We start from the raw sequence: 21,332 nt of genomic DNA, 5'->3' as shown, positions 1-21,332 counted from the left end.
TTAGTAAGAGGCTGACAGTTTTGTACAGTAATCCTAAGGCCGCATCACTTTGGTTAAAACAAACAAGTCCAGTCAACAAATAATACTAAAAAACACTGATGGAAAAATCTACTTTTATATTGAATTTAAATATTAATTTGTCTTAGCTTCCCTTCTCTGAAACCACAATGTGTCAAAACACATCACAAACATATTCATATTCATTCATTTTAGGTAAAAAAGCTCAAATAAAATCTACAGTATTTGCAGGGCTCAGGATGGCTGTCAGCTGCAATCTACTTTAGTCAGAAACTAGGAATTCAATGTGAATAAACTCTGCAAAATTGCATTTCACACATAGCTGCTGGCTGGATTTAGAATAAGTCTACTCAGGTTAATGAAAAATGTTAATTATAAATGGCCATATTGGTTTGGCTCAATCAGATGTGAAATCATTAAGGCTTAATAACTCAAAGCTACTTTGAACACAGATGGAAACCTTTAATTTGATCTCATTCGCCTCCACTGGACCTCCTGAAAAACCATTAACGAAGGAGCAAATATGAACCACTGCTTCCTAATGAACGTGAATAAAGTGACAAAGCAGCAGCACGACGACGCCATCAGCACCTGAGTGTAGCTTTTCCAATCTATTTTTTTTTTTTTTTTTGTAGACGACAAAATTTAGAACAGACAATTTAATGTGTCTGGTTTCCGCCTATTATTCAATAAGACGTATTAAAGTCGGTCATATTATATTTTAATTTTCAATATGCACCATAAATTTGAGATTTTATTTTAGGAAAAAGATATCACAAGCCAAGCTTTCCTTCTATAGGCTAAATGTACCCCACAATTTTTTGACCAATCGGAGGCAGTCGCTGGCCACAAAAATATATAGATATAAAATGTCGTTGGTTCAATTTATCCTTATAGACATTTGAGTTAAATTGTGTCATAATGAGTTTAGGAATTTTAGTGATTTAAATGCTGATAAAGCAAAGGTTTTGTGTAACCTTAGCCGTCTAAATAAAGTCTGCCTGCCAAATAAATGAAGCCTGACATCTAGACATCGTTCGACCTGTAAATCACAGTATCATCGCCGACTGTGAGTCATTAGGTGCCAAACGAGGACAAAATAATGAATACCTAGAAAACTCATCCGCTCACTGTTCCCTCCCCCTCTTGCCCTCAGGTGACCGCAGACCTGTACCAGGTACTGAGCTCCTACAACTACACACTGGAGTACAGGGGCGTAGTCACAGTGAAGGGCAAAGGAGAGATGATGACCTATTTCCTCACCAGTGGACCCTCCAACAGTTAACCTGCGCTAAATGACAAACAACACGCAGGGGTGTTAACTCCACCTCTGTCGCAAGGAGCCGCCTCATGGACCTCTGACAGATTACAGTGGACTGAGACCAGCTGAAGCGTCTCTTCTCACAGCGCAGGACCCTTCTCGAACCCAGAGGCCACAACGAGGACGGATGAGGAAAGTCATCCCAAAGCTCAGCTTGCGGGGGGAGACGGAGTGGGAGGGGCATAGCTAGCCTGACTCTGACATTGAGACCAAAGACGTCCAATCAGAGCGTAAAAAACAAGATTTCGCCAGCTTTGAGAGGTTCCTACAGGAAAAAATGTTCTCTGAGAAATTTTATTTGCTTCAATCTGCCAGATTTTTCGGAGGGGTTCGGACAAACCTGCGGGAAGACGTGTCACTTCCTCTTTCTCTCTGCCTTTCTCCTGCTGAAGTATATATGTACATGTAAAACACAGACAAGTTTTATGTGTATGTATATGATTTTATGTACTGTATGTGAAACACATTTTGTCCATGTTGTCGTGATACAGGTACAAATCTCTCAAGTGCGGAGCCAGCACCACAGCACTACCTGTCCTTGTATCAATATCTGATCGTGTCAGCAATCAACAGATTAATGGGGGAGTTGCACTAAGTTGCGTCTTATCGGTGAAGAGTGAGTCTTGCAGGTGAGGAGGTCCCTCAGAGACGGTTTGGACTGTTTTTTGTTTGTTTTGTTTTGTAAGAACAGAAAGAAAATGCTTAACAGTGTTTACAGAAAGCTTCCCGTCAGACGTATAAAATCACAAACTCACTACAGTATCAACAGCATATAAACACACCTTAAACACTAAGAGGATGTCAATGAAGAGCTTTTTCTAATCTTCGACATTTTGTATTTTGACTGCAGAACACCAAACCCTATCAGATATTTTAAGATTCTATATTTTGTACATTAATATATTAGAGAGCTATCTATAAACACCAACGTGTATTCAGATGTACATACTCTATCACTCTCGTGTTGGGATTTCAGAAATCCTCACTAGTGTTGCCTGGTCTTAAAGTGGAGCCACAGCTAATGTACCATTAACTTCAGCAGATTGATGCACCTGAATGCCCTTTTTTTTTTTTTTTTTTCTTGCTCTTTTCACCGAATTGAGCATTTTTCGATCTGCAGGAAGTCAATCCTTCGGTGATTAGATGGCGTTTCTGATGATTTCCCTTCAGTAGTGTGTTTAAATCTCACGGCGAGAAGGAAGCGCCAAGCCGAGCGAGTACGCACTTTGAATGACAAGACTAGAGGACGGGAATGCATCGGTCTCGGTGCTCAAAAGCCATTTTGCACTCCAGTGCATTCAGCCGTCCGCCCCTTCCTGCACTGCTCCACACCTCCCTCTTGCTTGCTCAATCAGATGGTACGACCCAATGAATGTCCAATGATCTCCGATGAGGCCTTTAATATGAACTCTATACTAATGACGGTGATGATTCTCATCCTGTGGACAGGGAAAGACAAGCCCATATGGAAATGTGCCCTTTTATCTGCTGTTTTTTTTTTTTCGTATCAGAAAAGTTTTCTTCAGTATTACAACATTACTCAGCATGTCTTCCGACAAACTGTCTTTAACCTGGCCGTTTCATAGATTTTAGTGATTTTTAGTGATGTTATTACCAATCACTACAGCTGGTTCTGTTTGTCTTGGCTGAGTCAGAGTACAGTGATCAGTGAATGTCTGGGCAGAGTGTCAAGTTTTTATATAGAGGAACAAAGCAAATTTGAGACGGAAGCTTAAAGGATAAGGCAAGCATTATTCAGTATTTTGTTTATTATCAACAAATCTCATGAAAAAAAACAAAATCAACATTGTGTTATTTGACTTCTTGCTTTGTCTCTACACACACTGCACCCACAGCCCTTGCCTGTTTGTTAAATCATATACTGTTATAAAGAAACATTACTCAAACACGAGTAAAACACATAATTTATTGAAACTATTTGTGTATTTAATACACATTTAGTGTTTTACACTAGTGGGTATTTACGCCACCAGGTCGTTGTATGTGGGATTGTTTTAAATGGAATTCAGAGTATGGAGTCTTGACTGTGCCACTGGAATACTTGAAGACTTTTAAAAAATAAAATTTATTAATAAACTGATCTATTTAAAAAAAAAAAAAAAAAAAGTTGTTAGAAATTAATCACAGTAAAGAAAATGGCATTGAAATGACATCTGGCCAATCAGAGGTCCTGCTGATGCCCTGCAGGTTGGAGTTAAATTTGACTTGACTAGGTAGTGCACAAATGTATTGTTGGATGGAATAAATGCAATTACAAAATGTCAAATTTAAGAGCATTTTAAAGACTTATTTCAAGTTCCATTCAGAAATTCAATTATTAATCATGTCTTTATTAGAAATTGATTAAATGTTAAATAGATTGTAAATTAGCTAATTAAAAACTTTATTTTTTTACTTTGAGTTTTATAATACATGATTTGAATGCAAATACAATTAAAAAAGTTACAATAGCTTTGCTAACCCTTTTAAATTGATCAATTATTTTTATGTTTTTTAAAAAGGCTCTATAAGAGTTTCTGTTTACGTTAATGGAGAAACATGTACAATAGTATGACTAACTGATGTGTTTTTAATAGTTTTGGGGAAACTGGAGCTCTAGAGTACAGAGGAATAATATTTATTAGGGTTTTACTACATAGGCAATACTTAGAAGGTTCAATTCATTGATTTTGGTCTTTTCATGGGATTTGTTGAGTTAAAAAAAGTAAATTGGCACAAGCTTTATCCTTTAAATGTTGGTGATCTTGCTTTTAATTTCCTGTTTGAAAATAACAAGAGAAACTTGGCACTTGGAAGGTTTGCTTTGAGCCTGTACAGTGGAAAGCCTGCGCTGGTCTACTCTGGTGGTTTCTGTGTTGTTAATGTACTGTACTGCTGCAACCATTATCACACACCACTAGTAAAAAATTTAAGTGTCATCCCATTTGACACCCATGTGAGCCCCTTTTTCTACTGTCTATTGTGCAGGAGAGTGTGCCATTAGGAAACACATGGGGGTGAGAGAGAAGCACAGATCTGAGATGAGGGGTGTAGCTATAAGGTGTCTGAGTGGATGAGTTCTTATGTTTAAAGAGCAGGAGAAGCTCACCTTTTCATTTCTACAGCTGAGGATCCTCATGATGACTCTGACAAGATGACAAGGTGAGGCAGCGTCTGTGACAAAAACAGCTTCAGAGACAAAACCGTGGGTTGTTTTTGTTGTCATGCCAAACACTATTCTTTTTTTTTTTTTTTTACAGACAAATAAACTGCTGAGATGTTTCACAGGTACCACATGACTGCATGTTGATTCTTTTCTGCATAATCTGCCTGTGTTGTCAGCTGACTAATTGATTTAGATGAATGCCTGCTTACCTTGTGTAAGCTGTTGGCTCAGCACACTTGTAAGACACCAAAGAAAAGGTTTGACAGAAGAGCTCGTCTTTTATCCGTTACAAGACTTAAGAAATTATTTGTATGGCCAAAGGTATATGGACATTAACGGGGCCTTAGCTCCAATTCAGGGAAATTGTAATGCTGCTGCATACAATTATATTTTTGCTCATCAATCACATATGAGTGTAAGTTTTCTAAAAACCCATAAGCATGACATGACGTTCTCATTTGTTCATGTAGCCCACCAACAGATGGCAGCAGCACTTCATCACTTGGGTTATACATGAGGTCCTTTGTCTTCTTTTCATCAAGATAATTGTTTATACATGATGGAAGAGAAGGAAGCAAAATGCTAATCTGCTGATTAGCACTCCTAGTGTTACTTCATCCATTACAGCTTTAATATCTATATTTATATAGAAGTCAAATCACTTGCCATTTCATTGAATAAGAATGAATTAGTGTCTTAGTTAATAGCCAATTTAATAACTCTTGATATGCATTTAAGTACCAGGGTTGGACTGCAATTTAAATCTCACTCTCTTCATTTAAATTGAATTGAATTTGAAGAATGGTCAGTAATGGAATAAAAGGCTACTGTACTGCAGCCAGTGACCACAATAGTATTTACTTGGCTTTTCTCGCAGAAATTCGAGGACATGTCGATGCAAACGAAATCCTCAGAGCCTCACACTTACTGATTTTGACCTTTCTGCAAAGCCAACCTGTGAGCACCTGACTGCGAGCGAGCTTTGCCACAGAAACATTATCACCACTGACATTCACTTGAATCATGTTAAATTAAAATTCACCTTCAAGTACAGTAATCTACAGTGTACAGCTGCAGCAGCCATTTGTCATTAAAATCCACATACTTCCTGCTCAGGAAAGAATATATCCCTGTTCCATTAATTACATCTGGAGGAAATTGCTGTTCCTTAAAATGAGGAATCCACAAATAACATCAATTATAATCATCATAATCATAATACCTCTTGTGCTATTACTGGTGAAATAATAAAAAAAAACAGAGCTGCCTGAAAAGTATTTCAGCTGCCTCTGAATCATGAGGCAATCTCTTGTCTGCTGCTGCAGCTTGCAGCAGAAACAATACATTCAGTTTTTGTTGAAGAATGGTTATCATTGTAATGGTAATGTCTTAGATTTTTTTTAATGTTCAATGTTCCAGAGCTGATCTCAGACACAATGAGCCCTAATACAAGAGAAGATATGTTTCAAGTGGAGTGAAGAGGACCAGATCACATCATTATAAAGAAATGTGCCTCCATGTGCAACAGAAAATGAACCAAATTAAAGCACTTCTGGTCTCAGATATAGTTTGAATGCAGCGTTCCAACACATTTTCCCAGATCTTCATTTCCTGAATTTACACTGTTCATATTAGTCTGTGAACTAATCATGACTGGGGACACGCTAGTGTAAAATAAAATGAATTAAAATTTATGCAACACGTGTAACAAATTTGCAGCAGTTCATTTCCACGTTTTAAAGACCTGGAAATGATCACATTCATTTTCCATACTTGGATAAACCAGCATAAATACCTTGAATTTTACTTTTCCTACTTCACACAACACACGTGCTCTACACATCTATTATAAATGCGGTGGAAAAGGAGAATGCAAACAAACGCAAACAATCTGAGCCAGTGAAACACAATTCAGATCCAACTGAGTCCAAGCCATGTTGTGAAAAGAACTATTAGGTCATGTAGGTGTGGTACTGCTGTTGGGAAAGCTGGGAACATTCAGAGAGCAATGATGAATCACACAAGGCTGTAGCGCTGCAGCGTTCCCCCGACAGATCTGATGTGCAGATGCCAGCTGGACATCGAGTGTATTTGCGTGGCTATACTCCTTTTCATTTTCACTTTTAACTCCATACAGTGAGAGACAGATTATTTAAAAAAAAAAAAAGAGAAAAAAGAAAGACGTCATGACAATCTTGGCACAACTGTTGAGCTACTCATGAACAATAAAGGCATGACTCAATTCTCTACCCTTCGCCATTTGTTTGGCTATTATTTATTGGGATGATGCAGGAAAAGCCAGGAAAGCTTCCCATAATTTCCCGGACAAATCTCACACTGCTTAAAAACGATGAATGTTGCATCCCCTGATTGTAATTACGTTAGATGTGAATGCTGTACTAATATCCATTACACAGGCAGAGGGTGAGAGACTGAGTTTTTGTCTTCCAAAGTGGCAGACGCAACCATGTCTCGGGGACTCGGTGGGAGGAAAAGCACGCCAGAGGCTGCTCAGATGATATGGGCTGCCTCTGGCCCCGACAACACAGCTAGTATCTTTACTGCTGCCAACACAGACTTGTTTATTAACATAGTCACTTGACACTTCCACATGCTTGAGGCTGTGTGGGCGAGGAAGTAGGGTATGAATGCTAACACGCTGTTTGTGTCTACTGGAGCAGGAGTTACTTTGTGACAAGTAGATACAAGTCTGCGTTAAAAAAGAAAAATGGAGCAACCATAAAACAACAAATAACACTGATAAAATCTGTAAAAATCATCACTGATCACATGCCAATCAACAATCTCTCAGTAAATAAATAGCAAAAATTAACAGTCGACAAAAATGACAAATATCTGCAAAATAAGATATGATAAGTGACTCCTGAATACAGAATACACCAAAACAGAAATGAAAGCCACATATATGAGGCAGCATTGCATAGTTTTAAACCAAGACCTAAACCAGAGTCCTGCACCAGGTCAGGTATCCAAGGGTGCATGTGCAAAAAGTGCATGTAACGGGTGAAACAAAGAGGAAAATGAACTGAACTGAGGAATAATTAGATGCAAGCAGGACACGGGTGATATAAACACAAAATTGGATAAGTTTAGACAAATTTGGATTAAGGTCCAATCCTGCTGCCTTTCTATGTATTATCTTTGATCAGTTTATTTTCTGCTGTATGCTCTTCTGTTCAGCCCAGCCTTCAGCCAAGACCACATGGTTGGTTGGGTATTAAACCAAATAAATTTTTGGGTGCAAACAGAAATATGTCTGTAACTCAAGAATTGAAGAATGTCAAGTACTGAGATTCAAATTCTTAAAGGCAACATAAACTGCATCTGATGAGAATCAAAACCCCTGCACCTGTGCTAGTTATGAGTGTCACGTGATGTGATGCTGCATGACATGGATTTAAATAATTATTTCACTCTTACTTTGCTTAATATCTTAAATAACAACAAGGTTTCAGATTCCTCAAAGTAAGATATGAAAGAAAGTATAATCTTGGTGTTGGTATTTGAACAGAGTCACTATGGCCTCTGTATTTGGTTTTAAGTTAGGGTTGCAGGTTACACCTGACCTGTAGCTACAGGTCAGCAAAACTAGACATCCTGTATGCAGGACTCTGACCTTAACTATGGCTGCAATGAAATGAAGTAAAAGTAAATGTCTTTATGAGACAATGGTGGGGAACAGACAACTTCCAAAAACAATCCAATTAGATCCACAGATGATTCAGGCTGCGGTGGAGTATCACACTCTGTCCATTGGTGCTGGGATTGAGTGAGAACAGGACCACTGTGGTGCTGCAAGATTTCTTATCTTCCTGAATTGATTGTTTTTTGTTTCCACTTTGTCCCCAGACTGGCCAGAGCTGTCTCCGCTGCATCTCCAGAGCAGGTGAGACATCTGACAGACGGTCCGTTTGTCCTTTGGGTGTAAAGTTTTTGTCAGACATTATAGTCTGGTGCTTTGCCAAGCGGTTGCCTCAGTCTTATCTGCAGGGTCATGAAGGCCCCCACCGCCACATGGAAGAGGATCTGCCACATGTTCCTCAGTTCATACAGATACATGTTGGACAGACAGATGAGTGCAAATGCTAGAAAGGACTTACTGTTCCTCCAGACAGAGAAGTAGGCAAACAGGTAGCACTGAAAGGAGAATGGCAGAGAGGAAAAATTTGAATTCTGCACACTTTGTGTGACTGACATTGACTAGTAGCATGTCCTTCATTGAACAATAAGTAAATTCTGTACATAAGAAATACTGTCTGATAATTTTATTCACCTCACTAATCTACTAGTTTTCAGTAGATCTGTGGCTTCTGGAAAAATTCAATTTAGTATCAAGAGCTGCACAAATTGAGCTGATGAAAGAGAAGGTAGTGGGTGAAAGGCACTGGGCTTTTGCTAATGTTGGTTTAGCTGACAAGCTGCTGAGTTGTAAAGTACAGGGCCATTAGTCAGCCAGTCAGCCGGTGATGGGCTGCTCTTACCGCAGACTATCACTTACCTGATAAAGACAGGCTGCTGTGCCGAGGAAGAAGGCAATCACATAATTAAAGTCTTCATCGTCATTCTGCAGACAGAAGAAAAGGCATACAGAAAAAAGCTTATTTGTCAAGGCATCATGAAACCAATCTGTCAATGAACTTCACATATTTTCCAAGTTGCCTCATTTGGTTTAAAAGAATATAATGCAACATACAGAGTGTCAAGGAACAGAAGGGATGGCATATGGCAGACTGATGCTCTTATGCTCTCCAAGTTGAAATAATTCTACAAAGTATACTGAAAGGAAAATTCAGATTTAAGCCAATATGGGTCTTATCTAAGTAATTCTTTCCATTTGTTTTATTGGTTGTATGATCCATGTGATGAAAGTATGATGATGCAGGAAACCTGAATAATCAGAAAACGAGCCTAAGTGTAATTATCTTTACGACACTTTATTTGAAAGAAAAGCTCAAAGTGAGCACACACACAATGTCAGCACTGATCGCTCACAGCCCGAGACAGACAAGTACAGTAAGTACATGACAACAGATAGAGAGAGAGAAGCCTTCATTTTCTCTGCTTGTTTTATTTTTTAGCAATGTTGCCTCAGCCCCGATTCTCACCTGTAGTATGCTCTCTATAGCGTGGACTCCTCGCAGCAGGTTCAGGCCTCCACACAGGACACTGAGCACACAAGACACAATGCCCGGGAGAGTCACTGGCTCCAACATCTGTGTGGGAGCTGGACGAGACAAAAAGGGCTTTTTATTACAGACAAAATCTGCCATGACAAATTCATTTCAAAAACATTAAGAAAAAAAAATCTGCTTTCCAAAGTAGATAACACAACATATATATTTTAGGAAATGTAATTATTTACAAAAAAAAAACCACTATATGCAAGATAAAAGGATAAATCCTTGAATAGAATTGACAGTCTGAGCATACACCGTTTTTAAATCTTCTGACATCCACAACTTTCTGGCACAGTTAAAGGAGTGATCCATAACTATTATCAGATTAGCATACTTCATCCCCCTAGAAAAATGATTTATGTTCTCAGAAAATGGAGCCTGGCAAGGCAACCAACAGAGAGCGAACAAAGCGTGCAGAGCTGTTCTGAAGAGGATGTCAGGGGAAGCACAACAGTTCTAAGTGACCCGAGGTGGGTCAGCTGAGGTGTGACGGTGCGTACAAGAGGGTTGTTTTCTGGAGCAACCGAGGGGTCGGGGGTCTGAGCCACAAAGCAACAGTGGAACTGTTGACTGATGCAAGGGATGTCAGACCACTAGACATGCAGTACATTTCCGGTTCTCTGTTTTTTTTTTACCTACAGATTTTTACTGAAAACACCCAGAGTTTATAAAAGAAATGGTTTTAACCTGATATTGACAGAGTTATTATGTTGCCATGCTTGCAAAAGTTTCCTGCCACAAGAATATACTGTTCACTGCAGTTTAAAGTAAACAATGTCCTCTCACAGCAAGGGTAACTCAAGAGAATAGAGAACGGTAATTGAAAGTGAAGGCAATGAATTAGTGAGAGAAAATGCCAAATTAGCTTTTAATTATCCTTGAAAAGTAATTATTAAAACAATAAATGTTAAACCTACAATGTGTTTGTGCTGCAAATGTTATTTCTGAAGTTAATTTCTAAATTATTGATTTTAATAAGGTTTTCATCAGCATTACGCACATGAATTTAAAAATACATTTTTTTTGTCTCAAGGGAAAATGTGATGAGGTAAGAGAGATAACTGTCTACAGAAAGATAGATTTTCATTTGATACTGTGAGTGATCCATAAACAAATTCCAATAATTCAAATGTAATTAAAAAGATTTGTCGTGTTACACAAAGTGCAAAAACAAGCCAGTAGAAGATAACTGCTGATTACTAAAAATGCGCAGATGGGAAGGTATTTTGCTAGTGTACTGTACCTCTAAGCAATATAACCATTTGGGAGAGTCTACAGGTTTGATGTGAACTGCTCCATAACCCAACAGCTCTAAAGTGATATGAACAATGACAGGTGCAATGGTGCATCCGGTATCATTTCTTTACTGCTGCAGTGAGGAAAATCACCAGTGACCTTTCTGTGTTACAAAGACCAGTGGTACCAGTATTAATAGTGCCAAATAATGAGTGTAAGATAAGATGAGATAACACTTTATTGATCCCCAGAAGGGAAATTAAGTAGGTAGTCTATTACAACAACAAACCTCTTTCATACTGGAATTAGGTTGTTATGGGGCGTGTATATGTGTACAGCAGCTCATGTCTTACCTATGCCCTTGTACTTGGAGGGTGTGTGCACAGAGAATCCATTGATAGCCCGTAGGTCCTCAGGGGACAGCTGGTAGGGCGGTCGCAGCCTGATCTCTGTCTGCATGTCAGCCAGGTTGATCTTGGTGGACAGGGAACGAGGGCTGTTGTAGCGCTGTTTGGTCTTCTGGATGAAGGTGTCTGATGGATCACAGTTAGCACAACAACAAGATGGCTAATAACACACGGAGCAAAATGAGGGAGATAAACAGATCATTTGTATGTGACATTCTGTCAGGGTTAAAGCAAGATCTCAGTCTTTGATACACTGGATTAGCTCTGAAATGATTCTTTAATAAACTGATCAATTGAAACCATTTTGATTATTTACTGTTTGAGTTGATTTATAAAAGTTTATATGCAAAGCATTCTCTGGTTGTAGGTTTCTATAAATCTTTTTATGTCATTACAAATTGAATATCTTTGCACTTTAGATTGTTGGCCCATGTGGCCTTTGAGATCTTGTGATGGACATTTGACTGACTAAAAAACAGAATAATCAAGAATGGAAATAATCACGCAGCCTTCCTCAGGATACACTGTAATGTTTGGGTGGGATGTTTGCAGGAAGTAATTTTTTTTAACATCTACTTCTATTGCATTTCATACATTTCCCAGAATACATTGTGTTGAGCACTGAAGAATGTGGTTAGTGTTTTTAACCTCCTAGGACCTGGCGTCCACATATGTGGACCTCACATTTTGGGTTCTCTAGACCACAATACTAACTTTTTCTCAACAAGGGCCTGGTGACCACATATGAGGATATTATACTGCCACTCAGTAATCGAAATTTAAAACTAATGTCCTCATATGTGGACATCATTTTTCTCAGGTCCCAATCAGCCTATATAGCAAAGAGAAATTAAAAATGCACGCCATGCAAGAGTTCGGGTCTTAGGAGGTTAAACATACAGATACAGGAGGAAGGAAAAATTGTAGCAGTAATGGGAAAATAAGCAAAGCATAGATCTATAAAATCCAATAGTGGTTACTCATCTAATTAAAACATGCCTCAACATGCTTTAGAAATCAATGCTCACCAAATTCAATGAAGGAGTACGGCCGCACAACACTGCTGATTCGCTTGGGGTCATAGGTGACGATAAACTCCTTCTGTAGCTCATCAAGGAAGCAGAAGGCCAGCACGTTGGGGTAGTTTGAGGTGCACACCATCAGGTATCCAACACCCAGTGAGCTTGTGAAACTGAAACATGCATACATGCACAAGAATTATTACTCCTGCACTCTTTTCTTCACAGAAATCCTGGGAAACTGTAATTAGGACATCCCGCTAAATACAGTGCAGATTACAGGAAAACACAATGGTACTTCTGAATCTGCTGGTTGCTGCTCTGAACAGTACAGACACTATTTCAGCACATTCTTGCCTAAAACTCACACATTCACAGCTAATTAAACATAGAACCACAATCACATTCATATGCACCTCGGCAGACATCTTTGGGCCCTGCAGAGTTAATTGATACACTGAGCACAAATTAAATTCCCCAGATACGGCTTTCTACATGATCTGAATAGCTCAGAACACAATTGAGCGGAAAGCTGGTTATCACATCTAAATGGATGTGAAACATAAATGTCAACAAATAGAAAGACTGATGTAATGATTATCATGTGGCAAGATGGAAAAAAACACAAAAAAAAAAAACAGAAACAAAAGTATAGAAGATATCTGACGAATGAGGGTAAACCTGATACCAGCATGTCACTGTGCAGCAGCAGTTCCTCAAAAATGAACTAACTGACTCATACACAAAGTAGGGATGCAGCCAGGCAACTTAATCTCATAGATTACATGATCGTTTATATTGTGACCTCTAGTTTCACAGATGTGAAAAACACAAACTCTTCATTCACTGTTAGTACAGACCATGAAGTCGGTTGTGTCAATAACGATGTGACCGATTATGACTATTACGCCCACAGTTAGTAAGTGAAGTTCATTTATAAAGCACTTTTCAAGACCAGACATCACAAAGTGCCTCACAAAGACAGAAGAAACCCTAAGATTCAAAGGGTCCAAGGGGAATGAATTTTGAAATTAGGAGACACAACTTCAAAAAGGTACAGTCTCCTTTGGTTTTAAACCTACAGGGAGGAACAACCCTCCCTGATCAGAAGACCTCAGACACCTAAAAGTGATACAGAGCAGCAGGTAGGTGCCTGACCATGCAGAGCTCTAAATCTGATCACAAGAATCTTGAATTTGATTTGAAATCTGAAAAGTCAGAGAAAAGAAATAAAGATTGGTCTAAGAAGACCTGTTACAGGGCCTGACGAAAGTCAATGTTCAGCTTCAACTAGTGCTTCACCACTTCTGACATCCTCCTAGTGGATGAATCTGTTTCACATTATCTCGACTCCCTAGACAGGATGCACAGACTGATGCACAGACAGATCAGAAAATATATCATAAACTTACTCCTGAGTAAAAGATAAAATAAAGCTAGATAAAGTCCTGAGGTATAACTGGTATAACTGATGATGCATGGGATACAGCTTGAGCATGTTAAAATATTATGGAATGTAAAGTAATCTATGTTAACATCACTGCAAAGTCCCTAAATCCCCTAACCCTATCCAATAACAGTATATTTTAAATCCCTATACAGGTAAGTTCTACCAAGCTTGGAATGATAAAGCAAGTGAACGTATCGTAAGAATGTCTAAATAAAGTCAGCTTTTAAGGCTACAGTTTACCAACGGCGAGTTATTTTCGCACAGAAAGATACAAGGGAATCTGCTGTTTTCATCATACAAATATATCCATTTGTATGCAAATGTTTGGGTATGGCTGGGCAAATGACATTTTGTTGATTTCTGAAGTGAAAAGAAGTAAGTACAACCTCTGCAGCAAAGCAACATTAATAATTCAAACGTTAATACACTGTTACTTTTAATTTCATGAACTTCAAAAATAGAAAAAATTTAGAGTATCTGTGGCATGTTGTGCTTAGTCAGTACTTAGTAACCCTCCCCCCTGCAGACTGTTAAGCATGGGGGTGGAAATACTCTGCTTTGGCACTCTGTGGCAGCCAGTGGCACAGTAAACATTGCACAGACAGAAAGAACAATGGAATCCACTAAAAATCTGCAAATTCTGAAACTGAAAAGAGGCTGGCATTTACAACAGTACACAATGATCCAAAGCAGACCTCAAAAATCCATGATTAACTACTTCAAGAAACACAAGCTGAAGCTTTTGGAATAGCCCTCATAGTCCTCTGCCTTGAACATCATTGAAAATCTGTTGGTAGATCTTAAACATGCTGTGTGTGCAAGAGAGCCTAAAAATATCTCAGAACCTGATCAGCAAGGAAGAGTGGGTGAAAAATCCTAAATCAAGAATAGAAAGACTCATAGCTGCCTACAAATAGTGTTGGCAAACTGTGGTACATTGCATTCAGACCACGCCATAATCACAAAGCAAAAACAGAATTTTAGACATTTTTGCTAATTTATCAAAAAGAGTCTTGTTTGATATGATGCAACAAGCTTTGCACACCTGAATTTGGGAATATTCTGCCATTCTTCTCTGCAGATCTTCTCAAGCTCTGTCAAACTGGATGAGGACCATCAGTGGACGGCTGACTCTCGTGAACCTTCGGCCCAGTCTGAGGTCCTGAGTGCTCTGGACCAGGTTTTCATTAAGGATATCTCTGTACTTTGCTCCATTCAGCTTTCCCTCAATCCTGACCAATCAAAGGAGGTCAAACAATTCAATTTTGGTTTCATCAGACTAGATAACCTTGTTTCTCATAGTCTGAGAGTGCAAATTCCAAGCAGCTTTCATGTGTCTTTCACTGAGCAGACGATTCCATCTGGCCAATCTGCCATAAAGCACAGATCAGTGGAGTGCTGCAGTGATGGTTGTCCTTCTGAGAATTTCTCCCATCTCTACACAGGATCTCTGGAGCTCAGCCAGAGTGAGCATCAGCTTCTTGGTCACCTCTCTTACCAAGGCCCTTCTCCCCCCAATTGCTCAGTTTGGCCAGGCTGCCAGCTCTAGGGCTGAGAGTCCTAGTTGTTGCAAACTTCTTCCATTAAATAATTCTGGAGGTCACTGTGCTCTTGATAACTTTTAATGCAGCAGAAAGTTTTTTGTATCCTTCCCCAGATCTGTGCCACACAATACTGTCTTTGAGCTCTGCAGGCAGTTCCTTTGACCTCATGGCTTGGTTTTTTCTCTGATATGTATTGCCACCTGTGAGACCTTATATAGACAGATGTGTACTGTGTACCTTTCCAAATCATGTCCAATCATTTTAATTTACCACAGGTGTCTCCAATCAAGGTGTGGAAACATGTCAAAGATGATCAAGAGAAATGGGAGGAACTTGAGCTAAATTTCAAGTGTCATAACAAAGTGTCTGAATACTTCTGTCAATGTGATATTTCAGTTTTTCCTTTTTAATAAATTTGCAAAGATTTCAAAAATTCTGTTTTCACTTTGTCATTATGGGTTATTAAGTGCAGATTGATTAGAGAAAAAAATAATCTAAATGATTTAGCATAAGGCTGCGACATAACAAACGTGAAAAAGGATTGAAAACTTTCTAAATGCACTGCATCTGCCAAGTGGGATGTTAACGAGTACTGACTTAGAAGCCCAAACATTTGCACATTCCAAAATTATTGTTTAATATTTTCTATTTTTTAAGTTCACAAAATAAATAGTGCACTGGCATTTGAAGATGAATATGGAATCTTCCATTTTGTATATAACTATAACAGACTTAACAACAGCCTCCAAATGGCTTTGGGTATTAAAGAATAAATTAACCTGTGACTTTATACACTGCCCACCTCATTCTGTCTTCTGAACTCCTCTTCTTCAGATGCTTATGGCTCTCCATCAATAAAGAGACTCTTATCAAAGGAGGCCTTGGTTGCTGAAAGGTATAGCTGGTTGACTGATGGCTGATTTTTAATTTCTTTTGAGGTCATGTACTCTGTCTTAATAAGACTCATAACATCTTAACAAACAGCACTTGAGAGACTTTCAAAGCATTTCCCTGAGCACTGGCGGGGCTTTCAGAAACAGTCTGACACCTCAAATGAAAGCCTAACTGTCAAATCCCTCAAATTAAGAGGCATTTTTCAATCAAAACTGCATTAGAGGGTCAAGAAGAGAGGAGGAAAACTGTCAGCAGTGACTGTTTAATCACCCATGTGCCACTTTGGATGAGGATGCAGAAAAATGATCTAAATCTCTGTTTCATACCTTGAATTTTAAATGTATTCAACAAATGAATTCAAAACCAAATACATACAAATGTTCCATATCATGTGTACCTGGTTATGATGTTTCTTATCTGGTTTATACTGACTGTTATTCACATTTAATAGTTTATGCCTGTTTAATTAGTAGATCAATTGAGTTTAAAAGGTTCCTCTAAAAGGGCCATACATCAGGAATTTATATCAACATACAGTAAGACCTACTTGACATTGTATGGTCCAGTCTTAAGTGTGCAGCGGTCAGGGAACTGGCTGAGTTTCTTGGAGAGACCTTTGAGATGCCTCTTGGTTTCCTGAAGCTCTTTATCCTGCTCATAGTCAGTGGATGCAGAGAGAGGCAGGCCATCCCCGACCCGAACCACAGAGGCAAACAGCACCATTGACATCTTACAGCTCTGGCAATCTCACTGAAGGCCTGCCAACAGAAGTAAAACAGGGAAGAGAGCTTGTTGAGAGACAGCTTGAATTTCAGACTGTATTGATAATATGTTGAATATCTAATAATGTTGTTCAATATACGGTTTTCAATTCAGTCCATGTTGTGTGTCAAACAACCATGAATCTTGTTCAAAATCAAGTTTAAACTACAGACCATCTAGCAACGGGATCACAACAACCATGACACCCATTAACGTGTTGACATTCTGACCCATGTCATCAGCACCCCAGTAGTAATTACTACATTATCAAAGGAGCACTCAGTACCCATGGGTCGGACCACACCCATCTTCAAACTTGGCTTGTTAACTTTATTGCTGACTGGAAAAGGATTGAGAACTCATAAAGTTAATTCTCTTATTCAAGTTTATCTTAGCATATGAGCAACAAATGTGCAATGTGTAACTGAGTTTGTGACACTGTGGGTTGCAGACATTTTAAGGGGAGTCCCTACACTTACGATTTTTACTAGCTGAAATAGTGGGAGTGGTATTGTTTCACCTTGTGAGTCTGTGTGCGTCATCATGGCAAAATGTGGTCCTACGGACACCTACTATAGTGGGAACTACCACAGAAGTGGTTCTCAGTTCTCCTGAAATAATATAGTAATACCAACTGAGTAATCCTCGGTCGGAAGAGCAATATGTTGATGGGCATCGCAGCTGGTGTGATCCCATCACAAGATGGTCTCTAGTTTTTGTTTTGATTTTTTTTTATTGCAGAGTTCCAAATGCTCCTGTTGTGACACCAATATTGCTTATAATATCATTTGGCTCCCTTGTGTGCTTTGAATGACTTTCTGTCTCCTTTAATGTCATTGTGTTTTCAGTGTGTCAGATTTGGGTCCTCCTCAACTAGATATCATCTTTAAACGCAAACTGAAGTCAGGTCAAAACATAAATATAATGACAATGGTTACGGTATTGTGGTGTTGAGCACTTAGAAATTATGGGAGCCCACCATGATTTGTGGTGAGACCTGTTATACAGTGAAATATTTAAAAGCCATCAACTATTATACACCTGCAGCAACACAAGAGAAAGGTGACAGTTATTCCAAAGCAAAGCAGTGGAAGAGTATAAGGAGGAGTTTGGTAATGTTTCCTCTAGAGGTATTTGAAAAGGTGGTGAAGTGTTTATTTATTATTTTGCAGTCTATTAGTTAGTGAATTCAGCCAATGGCATTTAATGATACCTAAAATGTAAAACAAGGTTTATTTCATGACAAGTATAACTATCTAGTGAAGACCTAATAATTGGAGTCTTTGCATTGCAAGTTTCTTCCTTCATTGATGATGGGTTATTATAATGAACACAACCCATCAGTCGCTATGTGTTCGTTTGAATTAGAACCATGGACAGCTCCACAGACTGAATGAGGGGCGTTGAAAGGAAGCTCTTGGATGCATTATGTCGCGACCTACTGTCCTCGTGGCAAAACGTCAACATTTCATAGCTTTAAAGTAAACTCAACACTTTGACCTTACTACCTGGTTTAATCAATTAAAAGTACAGCAAGACATTACGACGACGGTTTGTCAGAGGAAAGATGTTAGCTAGAGCCGTGGGTCAGTAGCCAAGGAGTAGAGTTATCTCTATTTACGTACAAAGCTCTCACCTGAACGCTTGTCTCATTGGCTAGAAGTTTCGTATTTCTCTTAACGTTTATGTATTAGCAGTCAGTTGACATTATGAGCAAATCAACTTGCTGGATTCATTAGAGCATATTAGCCACATAGCCACCGTTAGCAGCTAACCAAATTAGCTTGTTCGCCAACATATCCTGTATGCTAACGTTAGCAGGCTGAAGAGCTAACCGTTAGCTGCTTTGCATACCAACAACTCAGTGCAACGTTGTAAGCAAACCTGAACAAAATACACATAACCCTAACCCTGACAATCTATAATAGTTATTTGGATACTTAATACCTGGCAAACGAGTGTTGCATCGTGTGGATACCCGTGATATGCTGCTCTGGAAGTGTGCAGTGAGCAGAGGTAGCTAGCGAGCCACAGACAGCAGGACCGTTTACGTTTACGTGGCTGTTTCGCTGTGCATTGTGGGTAAAGAAAGTCATCTATTAGCATTGCAGGAAAAACAAATAAACAAATAACAAAATAAGAAAGAAGCTGTGGTAACAATACACCAGGAATAATTTTAATTCTGTCCCATGTTTGACTTCCGTCCCGGACAATGAAATAAATGTATGGATAGAATTTAACAGATTTTTGCTCCCGAATCTAATTGAGGAAATTACGATTGAAATCTTTGACACTTTCCCTATCCCTGTGTCTTCTGCATAATTGAGTCAATTTCGCATTGATTTACTTTTGTACTCACTCATCTAGAAGTGCTATAATATTTGCTGTAATATATATTTTTCATCCCTATTTCAGATCACTTGGTTTTAATTTAGTTCATTTTTACTTTTGAGATTGGCCACAGTAAAATCAATTGTTTAAATCTCTAAAATTATTAATTATTATCTATCATTATTTTTCTTTCAATAAAGTTGTTAATTTGTCTCTAATTTCATGGAGTATTTAAAATAATAATTATACAATTACAGCAGTGATTATTTGTGTTCTTGTTATTTTAACTTAAACTTTATATGACTTTATTTGACGACTAATTTGGCAACACACTCCTGATTAGATTGTTGAAAATAATAGGAATGATTAATAAACCATTACTTAATTTGCATGCGGTAAGAGATATGAGTGAAATAAAATAATAAAATTCTTAATTTAAGGTCCATTTAGGTTCCTTTGGAGCCTTCAGTACATTTCACACTGGGGGTGTTACAATTACATGGTCAGCACCTTATACCCCTAGGCCATCAGTATACTATTTACAGAACATTTTATAATAAAAAGTGGAAAGAGTAAGTCAACATAAAAACAACATAACAAAAAAAAGTAAATAGTAATAATAATAGTTACTTTATTCGCTTATTCCTCCTTAATTGACATTGTTAATATTCATGAGCTCATTAACTTTGTGATACATACTATGTTTCATAGGCTAATTTAAATTTTCACTACATTTTTTATTCTGTACTTGCCCTAGTTGCTACTCTCCCACTGAAAGCCAGTAACAAATTAGCTGCACTCCCAAGTTTTTTTTTTTTTTTTTTTTAAAACACTGAAATTTAAATAACATGAAAAATGAATAATGTGTACCCAAAGCCTGCCAAGGTTTAGTGCTCCACTCAGACCTGAAATAGGCCATTCACTGGTGTCAGCATTTTCTTCTATTTTCATACATTTCCTGTTAGAATATGGACAAAAACAAAACTGTGGATAGAGGAAATGAAAACAATACAGAGACAGTTAGTGGCCTCATCCTTCACACACCATACCTATGCAATCTCCCCAGAGCTCAGGCAATGTGTCAGCCTGAAGGGACCTCCTGAGTACCCTCACGGCCTGTGTGAGAGAGGGAGAAAGACAGACACACAGTGAATGTGGATGATGGATGTCTGCTGCTGCTGACAAGTTGATGAATAGCCACAGGTCTCAGTGAGTGTTTAGTGCAGAGAATGTCAGGTGCAAGGAAAGCACAGTGTCGTCAGTCACAGTGACACAGTCTAAACAGATGTGCAAACACATCAGCATTCAAATGCATCAGCGCGAATTGCCTCTTTCTCAGGATGTCATCATTATACATTTCAACTTTGAGCTCAGCAATTCTTGAGAACTATGACATATCTAAAAATATACCTGCAGAACATTATCTTGGTTCACCTGCAGGATTTTGACATGTTTTCCTGAAAATTCATGACATGTATTTTTTACTGTCTTGGGTAAGAACCAATATGATTCATTCATTACATCTTCTATTAACAAAGTTAGAGATCGGACAATGTGTGCACCCACCGTTGCTAAAAGTTTTGTTTGTCCTGAGGATGCTGCTAAAGGCCTGTGAAATGTCCAGTAAGTTCATCAGAAATCACCCTCTGGAGACCATGAATATCTCCTCCAAATCTTATGCCACTGTCTCTGGTGGCTGTTTGCATATCTTGAAATCTTTCTCTGGACCAAAATGTAGGACAAAGTAACAGAAAACTGATGGACATTCAGTGTGTAGTGATCTGATATATTTGATTTGTTTAGAGTCAAACACGTTAAGACGCAAAAAATTAACAAAGAGAACTCATTTAGTAGCCATGGGGAGTACTACTCGGGCTGTGAAAGCAGGTGTCGCTATAAGGGAGCTCTGAAAAAACACTCTCTTTAACAGTCCACTTACTACAGGGCAGTTTGTAGTTCCAGTGAAGGGACGACTTACTGGTCTGG

At 38.6% G+C, this 21,332-nt stretch overlaps 2 protein-coding genes across 3 annotated transcripts in view; one reads left to right on the top strand and one right to left on the bottom strand.

Annotated features, from left to right (window-relative positions):
• Positions 1–4,288, top strand: part of adcy5 (adenylate cyclase 5) — a 92,987-nt gene extending 88,699 nt beyond the window's left edge. For both annotated transcript variants that reach the window (XM_056388834.1, XM_056388833.1), the window contains exon 21: positions 1,175–4,288. In XM_056388834.1, coding sequence (XP_056244809.1) covers positions 1,175–1,303 — 129 coding nt within the window. In that variant the 3' untranslated portion in view covers positions 1,304–4,288. The remainder of the gene's footprint in view (positions 1–1,174) is intronic.
• Positions 4,289–5,887: 1,599 nt separating this feature from the next.
• Positions 5,888–19,083, bottom strand: sec22a (SEC22 homolog A, vesicle trafficking protein). Its single transcript, XM_056388835.1, has 7 exons — positions 18,963–19,083; positions 16,801–17,011; positions 12,375–12,538; positions 11,293–11,472; positions 9,632–9,750; positions 9,025–9,090; positions 5,888–8,663 (listed from the first exon to the last, which is right to left on the bottom strand). Exons 2-7 carry the CDS (start codon positions 16,980–16,982, stop codon positions 8,463–8,465), a joined length of 912 nt encoding a protein of 303 aa, XP_056244810.1. The 5' UTR covers positions 16,983–17,011; positions 18,963–19,083; the 3' UTR covers positions 5,888–8,462.
• Positions 19,084–21,332: the final 2,249 nt, after the last annotated feature.

Source organism: Seriola aureovittata, chromosome 11 (assembly GCF_021018895.1).
Source record: "Seriola aureovittata isolate HTS-2021-v1 ecotype China chromosome 11, ASM2101889v1, whole genome shotgun sequence".
Lineage (NCBI taxonomy): Eukaryota > Metazoa > Chordata > Actinopteri > Carangiformes > Carangidae > Seriola > Seriola aureovittata.
The sequence above is the reverse complement of the archived record's forward strand: the minus strand, read 5'-3'. Positions and strand labels throughout refer to the sequence as shown.